This window comes from Cetorhinus maximus, chromosome 6 (assembly GCF_964194155.1).
Source record: "Cetorhinus maximus chromosome 6, sCetMax3.hap1.1, whole genome shotgun sequence".
Taxonomy (NCBI): domain Eukaryota; kingdom Metazoa; phylum Chordata; class Chondrichthyes; order Lamniformes; family Cetorhinidae; genus Cetorhinus; species Cetorhinus maximus.
In genome coordinates this window covers 96827343-96840197 of record NC_135884.1, presented here as the reverse complement: position 1 = coordinate 96840197, position 12855 = coordinate 96827343, and the positions used below count along the sequence as shown (strand labels likewise).

The following is a 12855-nucleotide window of genomic DNA, read 5'->3' as shown; positions in this document are numbered from 1 at the left end:
CTCATAAGAGCAGCGAGGGGCGGAGAAACGGCAGCGGCCCTAGGGGGCAAGAGTGTGGCATCTCTATTGGAAAGTGTACACATTATAGACACCCATGCTAAAACCAGCAACCAAATAATAGAAAGGGAGGAACAACAAGAGGACAGCACCCAAAAAAGCCAGCAGTGCCATGCTTACGGCCGGGGGATGATCGGGCGATTAAAACACAATCTGGCCCAGATCCAAAGGGAGGAGATACCAGGCTGGATCAACAGTACCCGGTCGCGGGGGAAGGCCAAGAACCCAGGCGTCATTGACGCCTGTACATTGAAAGGAATGACCAGGGTGTATCTGGTGATTCAGAAGTGCACCACAAACCAAATGAACGTGATAGGCATGGTATTGGCAATCTCCTCAGTCACAGCAGACACAGGACCGCACCCTCAGTAACAAGTGGAGAATATTGGGTTAATCTGAGACAATGAGTCCCTCCGGTTCTACCCCATAGACACACATGCCATAGACAAGAATAAGGGCCTATATGGGGTATCACTGAGCAGGTGCAGGAGGAAAGGTAGCCTCACAATTTGCCCCCATCCAGTCGGAAGGGCGGCGGGGGCGGGGGGGGGGGGGGTGGGCACGGAGTGCTGGACGAATGCGGGTACAACCGAATGGAGGGTTGTATGTTAGAAATTACCCACAGAGAAAACCATCACACCCACTCAGGATACAAGGGAAAGGAGGAATACTGTGTGACAACTACTGAGCAGTCATACACGTACGGAAGCCTACATTGCAACATCACCACCCCAACTTCTGCTTTAAACCCAGGCTCCCAGTTACTGTTGGACACACGCAAGTGGTGTACATCCAACAAAGGGGCCAGGTCTCAGTCAACGCCTCCGACACACTCCACGATACACTGGAACAGTATAAGGGACCAATTCTCCACCTTCCCAAAAAGTCTGACAAAGATTAAAGGTGACTTACAAAAAGTGATGAAACAGTATTACATGTTACAGGCAGTGTTTAAAAGGCTAATCAATGATACGGAAGAGCAATTGAGAAATCTGACATGGTGGGAGCAAGTGTGGGACTGGGGGCTGAAAGTGGATATGCACCCAGGGATAAGAATAATCTCTCATATACTCGTCGCAGTGCAGCTAGTGTTAGCATTGGCGTGGGGAATTGCAGCATGTCGCACTTGTAAGAAGAAAGCCCTTAGACATAGGACAAAAATAATGTTAAAGGAGCAACAACGGCTGCTGGGACAGAACACAATATTAACGTAGTAGGGTCTCAGCCTCGCATCTTGGTGGCCGCGCACCACCAGAAAGACAGGAGTCTCGGACATTAGGAAGCTTAAAAACTTGGGGAGAGGTCCGGGTGATGCCATGGCCTGTAGGACTTGCTCGGATCAGCACCACCGGAGCCATGACAGAACCATTGGACGCAGATTAATTTGCTAGCTTAACCTAACGGTTATGCACCCAAAGGGGGGACTGAAGATGCGGAAAATTTAGATTTATTTTAAAGTGCTAGCCAGGACTAGCAGCTAGGACACCAAAGTATACACAGACAATCACAGCCTTACGTGAAAGCTAAAAACTTGTACAAAGGACTCAGCTGTAAATTTGCAATTAGGAAATGGGAGACACACACGGGCGGGGACAAGGGATGGCTCGATCAAGAAATGGGGGAGGCCATTTCACACCGTCTGATAGCCTCGAACCACATCCAGTCAGCCCCTGTAAACCTTTTGTATAGAACAAACTTACATTCTTTGCTATCTCCCAAAAGGACAATGCTCAGTCTCTGCACTGCAATTACTGTACAAGAACACAATTATCAGCCCACCGGGGGGTCATTGTGCTGTGGCCTTTGTCTAACTAATACCATTAGTTTTAACTGATAGTAAAAAATATATAAACTCTGCTCATTTGAACCTCGGTGGAGAAGCGCCTGGATTGCCCAGCGTTTGCTCCCTGCATGCATCATAAAGGAACCACTTGAATATTGCATCTGGACTCCGAGTGTTGAAATTTTGTACCAGAGTATTCCTCAGACCTTTCAAGGCCATTAAGTAATCAATTAAGTTAAATTTTTTGCTACCTATGCAACCTAACACTTGATGGGCAGGCGAAAAGTCCAAATGGCCTTTGCATTTTTTTGGAAAACTCATCCACGGGTGGGGTGAGGTTTCCAAAAGCAAATAAAATTAAAATAAAACTTTTATCTTTCATTAATAACATGTCCCTGCACATGTGACAGAGGCACATGAGGGGACATGTTCCATTACATTTTTATTTCTTTTCATTATTTTTTCATATCTCTTCATCTCCCTGAATCAGCTCTGTGCCTCAGGGCATGTGTGAAGTTCATACTTGGACCGCTCGCTCACACCCCCACCCCCAAACACACAGGCAGCGCTCAGTGCTGTCACTCATGTTTCACGCCAGGCGGGCCTTAATTGTCCCACCAGCATGAAATCGCGGTCTGGTGCCAATCGTGGGCAGCATTTGGCTTCCTGACCGCCCCCGCCGAGCCCACCCACCAAGGGCAAAATTCTGCCCAATATTTCACACTCCACCTCATTAACTAGAATGTCTGCATCATCCCTCTCCTTAGTGAAGACAGAGACAAAGTACTCATCGAGAACCCTGCCCACATCTTCAGCATCAACGCACAAGTTACCATGTACATCTCTGAAATGCCCTATCCTTCCTTAGTTATTCCCTTGCTCTTAATGTATTGGTAAAACATCTTTGGGTTTTCTTCAATTTTACCTGCCAATATTTTTTTTGTATCCTCTCTTTGCTTTCGTTATTTCCATTTTTACTTCACCCCTGTACTTTCTATACTCCATTAGGCTTTCCACAGTATTAAGTCTTTTGTGACTGTCATAAGCTTTCTTTTTCTGTGTTATCTTGGCCTGTATGCTTCTGGATAACCAGGGGGCTCTAAATTTGGAAGCACCACACTTTTTCTTTCTGGGGACATGTCTACACTGTGCCTATAGAATCTCACTTTTGAATGCCTCCCAATGATTTGGCACTATTTTCCACTCTAATAGCTATATCCATCCAGTCTTGCCAGCTCACCTCTGAGCTTCGTAAAATTTGTCTTCCCCCAATTTAGAACTTTCACTCCTGTTCTATCTTTGTCCTTTTCCATAATGGTGCTAAATCTAACTGCATTATGGTCACTATCTCCAAAATGGTCACCCACTGCTACTTCATCCACTTGCCCAGCTACATTTCTGAAGACTAAATCTAGAATTGCACCCCATCTCATTAGGCTTGTTACGTGCTGACTAAAAAAGTTCCCTTGAATGTAGTTCAAGAATTTTGCGCCCATTGTGCCCTTCACACTGTTTGTCTCCCAATTGATATTGGGGTAGTTGAAGTCTCCAACTATTACTGTCCAATTTTTTTGCATTCAGAAATTTGCCTACATATTTGCTCTTGTAACTCCCTTCCACTATTTGGGGGTCTATAGTACACTCCCAGCAGTATGGCTGCCCCTTTCTTATTTCTGAGCTTAACCATGCAGTCTCATTTGATGTTTCATTTAGTAGATCATCTCTCCTGACAGCTGTAATTGATTCTTTAACCAATAATTCTACACCCTTGCCTTTGTTATCCCCCACCCTATCCTGTCTGAAAATCTATCTCCAGGACTGTTGTGCTGCCATTTTTCCACCTCCTTAAACCAAGTTTCCATTATAGCAATGATATCATGTTGCCATGTGTCTATTTGTGCTCGCAGCTCATCAGCTTTATTTGCTGTAACCCTTGCATTTACATATATACCTTTTAACACTGCCAAATTCCTGTGCTGTACACTTTTTAATCTGTGCTGCGTCTGTCTTTCAGAGTCCCTCACTAATTCTCCATCTCCCATTCCCTGCTCTGACTTTGCCCTCAAATTCCCACCCCACCCCCGCCAATCTAGTTTAAACCACCCACCGCCCCCCCACAACTGCCCAACAGCACTATCCCTGCGAGGATATTCATCCCAGTCCTGTCAGGTGTAGACCGTCCGGCTTGTACAGATCCCTTCTTCACCAGAGCTGGTCCCAATGCCCCAGAAATCTAATGTTCTCCCTCCTACACCAGCTTTCTAGCCATGTGTTTAATCGCTCGATTCACCTATTTCTACACACACTTGCACGTGGGACTGTGAGTAATCCTGAGATTACTGCTTTAGAGGTCCTGCTTTTCAATCTCCTTCGCAGTTCTCTAAAGGCTGCTTTCATGCCTCATCCCCTTTCCTACCTACGTCATTGGTACTGAAGTGGACCACGACCTCTGGCTGATCACCCACCCCCTGAAGAATGTCCTGCAGCCGCTCCATGACATCCTTGACCCTGGCACTAGTGAGGCAACATACCATCCTGGACTCATGTCTACAGCCACAGAAATGCCTGTCAGTTCCCCTAACTAACGAATCCTCTATCACTATAGCTCTTCCTTTCATCTTCTTCCCCTCGAGTACAGCTGAGCCGCTCATAGTGCCACAAACTTGGCTGTGACTGCACTCCTATGAGGAACCAGCACCCTCACCAGCTCCCCAAATGGAAAACTGATTTGTGAGCAGGACCCCAGGGGACTCCTGCACTACCTGCCTAGTTTTCTTGGACTGCCTGCCGGTCACCCGTTCCCTATGTACCTCCAGGCTCCTATTCTGCAGTGATCACCTCTCTGAACGTGCTATCCATGTAGCTCTCAGCCTTTTATCAAAATTCATGAACATGTCCCAGCTCATGTGACACTGTCACATGAGGGGACATGTCTTAAAATATTTCCTTTTCTTTATTTCAATTTTTAAGCTGTAAAATAATCTCCCTGAAGCACCTCAATTTCTGCCCTTTGTGTGGAAGGTACTTAGAAGTCAGTAGCACTGAGGAGTTGTCTTGAAAATAAACCAGCTTGAACCAAAAGACCAGCCTGGATTAATTCTTCCACTACAATCTCTTATTGTGAGTAACACCTATGATTAACTCTGCTGGGAGATGGTTATTGTTCATAAAAACACTAAACAGCAGCCACTTTGGCCAGCATATTAAGGTAACAGTTTAAAAGAAAACTATAACTCCTAACCTTGTGGTGGCATCAGTTGAGCTGCTGTAATATCAAAGCATTCATTGAAACTTGAAGAAATAGGAACAATATTACTGAATGATTTCTAACACTGTATCTACACATGGAGCAGTAAAGACGCCTGATAATAGAAACAAAACACTAAAATGGCCTTGTGGATAGAACTCTTTTGCCATCACTTACTCCAGCTCTGCTACATCATTGCAGTTCTCCAGTGTAGAGCCCAGCTCTTCCAAATGTTCCAATTGAAAACAACAGTTGGTCAGACTGCAAAAGAGTTTACAAGAAGATTACTTAAATCGTTCAGCACAGGAAGTACAATGATCACCTAATACACTGTATGCCTGAGCAACTCACCCCAAGGACTTCTTACATAGGAACATTTCCCCAGGGCTCAGATAGAGAACTGGTGAGAGGTGATACAACATTAAAGCACAAATGATGCACAATTGTTCAAGTTTCTGATGGGAATGCTGTCACTATACTGATTTGTTCTCATTCATTAGATTCCCTCACCTCATGTTTTCTTTGAATATACATTGGGGCATCCAGATTTTATTGATGGAAGGCTCCACTAACCTATTTAAATTTTAGGCATCACATCTACTAAAAAAATGAATTGGGAATGTACAACCAAAAAGGCAGATTTAATTTATGTTATGTGGATTATATATCACAGAATCACAGAATTTTAATGGCACAGAAGGAGGCCATTCGGTCCATTGTGTTGGCACCAGCTCTCCAAATGAGCATTATGACTGAGTGCCATTGCCCTGGCTTTTCCCTGTACTCCTGTTCATTGTTTCTATTCAAATAATCATCTAATGTCCTCTTGAATGCCTCAATTGAACCTGCCTCCATCACACTTTCGGGCAGTGCATTCCAGGCCCGAAGCATTCGTTGCGTAAAAAAAGCATTTTTCTCACATCACATTTGCTTCTTTTGCAAATCACTTTAAATCTGTGCCCTCTTGTTCTTGATCCTTTTATGAGCAGGAACAGTTTCTCCCGATCTACTCTGTCCAGCCACCTCATGATTTTTGAACATCAGTCCCAACCTCTCCAATCTATCCTCATAGCTGAAGTTTCTCATTCCTGGAACCATTCTTGTAAACCTCTTCTGCACTCTCTCCAATGTGTTCACATCCTTCCTATAATGTGGCGCCCAGAACTGTACACAATACTCCAGCTGAGGTCTAATGAGTGTCTTGTATAAATTCAGCATAACCTCCCTGCTCTTGTGAAATTTCACCCCTTATTTTATAATGTCTATCCATGTTCTTCTACCAAAAGGCATCACCTCACACTTCTCCGCATTGAACTTCATCTGTCACCTACCTGCCCACTCCATCAACTTGTCTACGTCCTCTTGAAGTTCCACACCATCCTCCTCACCGTTCACAACAGTCCCAAGCTTTGTATCATCCGCAAAATTTGAAATTGTCCCCTGCGCACCAAGATCTAGGTCATTAATATATATCAGGAAAAGCAAGGGTCCCAATACTGACCCCTGGGGAACTCCACTAGGAGCCTTCCTCTAGCCCAAAAAATATCCATTACTCTCTGCTTCCTATTTTTCAGCCAGTTTTGTATCCATGTTGCTACTGTCCCTTTTATTCCATGAGCAATAACTTTTCTCAAGTCTGTTTTGTGGCATTGTATCAAATACCTTTTGAAAGTTCACGTACACCACATTAACAGCATGACCCGCATTGACCCTTTCTGCTACCTCTTCAAAATACTCCAGCAAGTTAGTTAAATATGATTTCCCCTTTAGAAATCCATGCTGGCTTTTCCTTATCAACCCATATTTTCCCATGTGACTACTAATTCTATCCCAAATAATTGTTTCAAGAAGCTTGCCACCATTGTGATCTGTAATTGCTGGGCCTATCCTTACAACCTTTTTTGAACAAGGGCGTAATGTTTGCAATTCTCCAGTCCTCTGGCACCACCCCTGATGCTACAGAAGACTGAAAGATTATGGTCTACAATTTCTACTCTCACTTCCTTCAATATCCTTGGATACATCTCATCTAGTCCTTGTGCCTTGTCAACTTTAACTATCAACAGTCTATTCAACACTTCCTTATCAATTTTGAACCCTTCTAGTGACAAGAGTTTCCTTGTCTGTCACCATGGCATTGGTAGCATCTACCTCCTTGGTAAAGACAGATGCAAAGTATTCATTTAATACCTCAGCCATGGCCCCTTCATCCATGTGTAAATTCCCTTTTAGATCCCTAATCGGCCCTACTCCTCCTTTTACCATCCTTTTACTATTTATATGTCTATAGAAGACTTTATGTTAGCTGCCAGTCTTTTCTCACAATCCCACTTTGCTTCTCTAACATGCTTTTTCACCTCCCCTCTGAATCTTCTGTATTCCTTTTGGCTCTCAATTGTATTTTCTGCCTGACATCTGTCATAAGTGCATTTTTTCTCCTTTATCTTAATTTCTTTTTCATCCAGGGAACTCTGGATTTGTTTGTCCTACCTTTCCCTTTCAATGGAATATACCTTGACTGTGCCTGAACCAATTCTTTTTTTGAAGGTAGCCCATTGTTCAGCCACAGTTTTTTCTGCTAATCTTTCGTTCCAGTCTATCTGGTCCAGCTCCGTTCTTGCCCCATCGAAGTCAGCTCTCGACCAGTTAATTATTCTTATTCTGGATTGCCCATCGTCATCCTAAAACATACGATACAGTGATCGCTGTCTCCTAAATGTTCCCCCACTGACACTTGATCTACTTGGCCCACCTCATTTTCAAGAACCAGGTCCAACAGTGCATCCTTTCTTGTTGGATTGGACACATACTGCTGTAGAAAATTCTCCTGAACACAATCTAGGAACTTTTGCCCCTCTCCGCCCTTTACACTGCCACTGTCCCAGTCTACATTCGGGTAATTAAAGTCCCCCATTATAACTGCTCTTTAATGCTTGCACCTCACTGTAATTTCCCTGCAGATTTGTTTTTCTACATTCTTCTCACTATTTGGCGGTCTATAAACTACACAGACCAATGTAATTGACCCTTTTTGTTCCTTAGCTCTAGCCAAATTGATTCTGTTATTGAACCCTCTGTGACATTCTCTTTCTCCAGCACTGCAATGATCTCCTTAACCAATACTGCCGCCGCCCCCAACCTCCTTTCCTTCCTTTCCTGAACACCTTGTACCTGGGAATATTTAACACCTAGTTCTGCCCTTCCTTGAGCCAGGTCTCTATTATCACCACAACATCATACTTCCACATGGCAATATGCGCATGTAACGCCCCAATCTTATTTACTATACTCCATGCATTCACATATATGCATAGTAACCCTGATTTAGATTTTGTTACTTTCTACCTCACCCCGACTTTACCCATTAACTTACTATTCTCTATACTAATGCCATCTGTCCCTCACAATATTTTGTGCACCCTGGTATTTCCCTCTAATATTTTCTCTTGGTTCCCACACCTTTGTCAAGTTAGCTGAAAGCCCTTCCAACAGCACTAGCAAAACATCCCACAAGAAGCTCAGTCCCAGCTCTGTTCAGGTGCAAACCATCAGGCTTGTACAGGTGTCATCTCCCCCAGAGCCGGTCCCAGTGTCCCAGGAATCTAAAGCCCTCCCTCCTGCACTATCTTTCCAGCCATGTATTCATCTGCCTTATCTTCATATTTCTGTAACTCACTGGCATGTGGCACTGGGATTAATCCAGAGATTACTGCATTTGAGGTCCTGCTTGCTAATTTTCTACCTAGCTCCCTAAATTCTGATTGCAGGTCCGCATCCCCCTTCCTACCTAAGTCATTGGTACCAATGTGGACCACAACCTCTGGCTGATCATCCTCCCCAGATGAATGTCCTGCAGTCGCTCCATGACATCCTTGACCCTGGTATGAGGGAGGCAACATACCATCCTGGAGTTATGTCTTCGGCCACAGAAACACCTGCCTGTTCCCCTAACCAATGAATCCCCTGTCACTATAGCTCTTCCTTTCTTCTTCCTCCTCTCTTCTACAGCTCATGTTGCCACAAACTTGGGTCTGACTGCACTCTTCTGAGGAACTAGCGCCCTCATCAGCTTCCAAAACGGAAAACCGATTTGTGAGCGGGACTCCTGCACCACCTCCGCACTTTGCTTGGACTGCTTGGTGGTCACCCATTCTCTTTCTGCCTCCAGGCCCTTAAGCTTCAGTGTGACCACGTCTCTGAATGTGTTATCCACATAACTCTCAGCCTCGCGGATGTGCCACAGTGACTCCAGCTGCCGCTCGAGCTCTGAAACCCAGAGCTCAGGTTTCTGCAGCTGGCAGCACTTCCTGCATATGTGGACATCTAGGACACTGGTAGCATCCATGGTTTTGCACATATTACAGGGCACACATTTCACTCGACTGAGCTGCCCTGCCATGTCTTAACTCTACTTCTCTTACGTTAACTTTATTCTACTTTGGATTATTTATAATACTTTATTATATTGGCCCTAAATTTCCCTTATTCCTGGCGTTTCTCAGTTAAATCCAAGTATAGCAACTTATTTAAAAATATTACACTTTTCTAATTTACACACCAGGTTCTACTTACCAAGGCCACCGCTCTTCTTTGAGGAAAGATAGAAAAAGAAAGGACCACCTCCTCCTTCAACTCCCTCAGTCACCAAACTCCAACTGACAACACTCTACTGCAGCCCAGAACAGCACTCCAGAGCAGACAAAGTCAGCACTATAAGATAGCCTACTTTTATACTCTCTGAACCTAGCGTCTGATAGCTGGTTAAGCCAGTTATCTAATTAACTAGTTGTAGCTGCAAGAAGAACCTGCATGAACCCTTTTTTAGGCTGGACTAAAACTCATCTTCTTCCAACCCTTACAGAAACTTTTAGATAATTGCTAAATTAAAGAAAGGCTAGACTTTAGATAGAATTTAAACCTTAAATTCCCCCAGTCACCAAACTCCTGTGCATATTTAAGATAAACCTTGAAGGTTTTTCATGTTGATGTTTTTATGGGTTAATGTGCCGGTTTTGAGCACACTCACATGGAGCAATGTATGGAATGGAATGTTTATTGTGCTTGTTTGCATTAAAACAGTAATTATCAAATTTCAATCCATCGGTTGTGAAGCATTTTGGAGGAATCCCGAGATCTTAAGAAAGGTCCTTTCTTTGAGCGCTTATCCAGGCTACTCATTAGATGCTTTCGCTGATTCCTTAGGGCAGTTTACCTTAGTTTTCTCAATGGTGCAGGCACGATCTTTGAATCTCCAGTGTAACTCAATCTAAAATCTACCGGTGGGGACTTCCATTCATCTCTGTAAAAATAGTGGATTGTCAGGACATCAAAATATCAGTCCTTTATTATTCTGAAAGAAATTTTAAATAGAACTGGCTTTTATCAATAATAATAAATCCCAGGACAAATGTGACAAACCAATATCTGGAGTTAGTATAGATGCAATTTAGACCTGAAATCTCTTCCTATACCTGGACTCCTATCTGGTAGCTTACCCTAGCTAGGGATAGAAAGAAGTTTAAGCTACAAATGCACCATACTTTCAGCATAGCAGAAACGTTCTGATCACTGCCTGGTCAAACACAACTGCTGAGAATTTCTGATGGGGTTCTCCCCAGCAGCCCCCTTATCTCTGGTAGAAATGCCATTTTTATTTACATGGTATATGAAGGATTTGGGATTGACGGAACCACATAACCAGCTCCCTGCACCCACCTGCCCCCACCACCCCCTCCACTTCCACACATACACACAGGAAATTCCCAGTGAACTTATTTTCCAAACCAGGAAAGGTATATGACAAGAAAGCTCAGCAGATTCCATATCCCAGCTAAGTGATTGTTCTTCCACCTCTAATCCTAACCAACTAGCTCATCGTTTATAATAAAATATATGTTCTTTACTTATGCAAGGCTCAAGTTGTTTGTTGATAGATTAAAATTATTTTCGAACAATGCGAATTTAAACATTGTACTGGCTAAGTGAGTTCCAGCACATTTAGCAATTTGGACCAGATTCAGTTTAATGGACTGAACTAAAATTGGGCCAAGTGAAATGAAACCATCGCACTAAGACTGTTCAACAATCACAAAGAACATTTATTTGGAAACTACCAATGAATGGTTGAAGCAACCAATCTTGCGGTTTTCATGGAAAAATGGTTAGAGTCATGGGATTTGAATCCCAAATATCAGAAAATACCATCTAATAAAAACAAAATTTGATTCAATCACCACAAACCAACAGCCCCAATTATAAATGGTTCAGAATGCAAATCCCAAAACATCAGCAACAGTCTCAGAATCCCATGTGATAAAATCGACAATTACATCATCATACATCAATGACCATGATAATTATGGTAAGGAAAAAGATTGGGAATCAGAATTCTGGAATACACTATTATATACAAATGTTTGAAGAATATGTATTTAAATGACTCTTTCTGTATGCAATTTCTTACCTCAATTCAGTGTCTTCTTGCTGTTCTGCTAATTTAAGTAACACTGTCTGGGGTTGGATCAGGCTATAGAAAGTAAATTACAAACACAAAATTGAACTTAAATGACGGTATACAAATAGATCATCTTTTGTCAAGAAGGTCTATGAAACCGTTTCTTGCCTCATTAAAACATTAATGCAGTGCTTGCCGGTGGGAGTCTTCAGTTACTGTGCATGCCCCATCTCTCCCTCCTTCACCTCCCCATCTCCCCCTCCTTTAACCCCCCCCATCTCCCTATCCTTCACTCCCGCCCACATCCCTCATGGGGGGAGTTGATGAAAAGGCAGGATTTCTCCAAAAAAGGAATACCTACCTATTCACAGGCTTTTTGCACTCGCAGCAATTGTGAGCCTCAGTGAGCAGTCCATTAGGCCACGCCCACCAACAAAAAAGAAGTAATAATTTACAGGGGTCTCCCAGGTCTCATAAATCAGTCCAAGCTTCATGGCAACCATTGCTGCCTCGGAGTTGGCGACCCCGAAATCTCACCTCACCCAGTTTGGGAAAACGTGCATTAATGTGTGGTAGTGAAGGTCACTACTCATTTAATCTGAAGGTTAGGGCAAGAATCTCCTACACATAGCTTCAATCCCAATACTACAGCATTTTGTTAAAGAGAGACTGTGACAATGTAATATACAGATAGATCATTTGTATGGATATCATGAGTCCTATCGTAGAGCAAAGCAAAGTTCAGTGTATTGTGAGTCGGAGGAACAGAATTAGGCCATACCACAAGTCCAGCCCACAAGTTCTCCCTTCTTAACACCTAATGGCTCAGTGGATAAATACACTAGGTGATATCATATTCAGACACACAGGCCAAAACATACTGAGATCCATTAGTTTATTTAGGAACATGGGAGTTGCTTGACAAAAAAAAACAAGGCTCATCTAGTTTGCCTTCTACTATCCTGGTAGTGCCATGCTACAGGGGTAATGGGGCTGTTGGCTACACGTAGCAATCAATCTCTATCAAATAGTGTGAAACAGACCCAGACATGAGGTGAGGAAAATCTGGGCAGTAGAAAGCCATGCGAATCATAGGTCCAAAGTCACTTCTTCCTCCCAAACATGCAACACTTATATGTCATGCCTTAAATTATTCATATATTTTATTTCCAAATATTATTTTCGGAAGGAAATCTACTTCATTTGCATTTAAATGAATGTCCCATAGACTGAACACCCATTTCAAGCACAGGCCAAACCTTACTGTTCAGTTAAGATAGTTTGTCATGATCTACATTATCTAGTTTCTTTAGA

The 12855-nt window shown here is 43.2% G+C and overlaps 1 protein-coding gene across 5 annotated transcripts in view; it reads right to left on the bottom strand.

Moving 5' to 3' along the window:
• The window catches only part of nlrc5 (NLR family, CARD domain containing 5), a 191041-nt gene that overhangs the window by 94415 nt on the left and 83771 nt on the right, over positions 1-12855 (bottom strand). For all 5 annotated transcript variants that reach the window (XM_078544136.1, XM_078544137.1, XM_078544138.1 and 2 more), the window contains 3 exons: positions 11551-11613; positions 10300-10386; positions 5265-5348 (listed from right to left, as the gene is read on the bottom strand). In XM_078544136.1, the coding sequence (XP_078400262.1) occupies positions 5265-5348; positions 10300-10386; positions 11551-11613 (234 nt within the window). The remainder of the gene's footprint in view (positions 1-5264; positions 5349-10299; positions 10387-11550; positions 11614-12855) is intronic.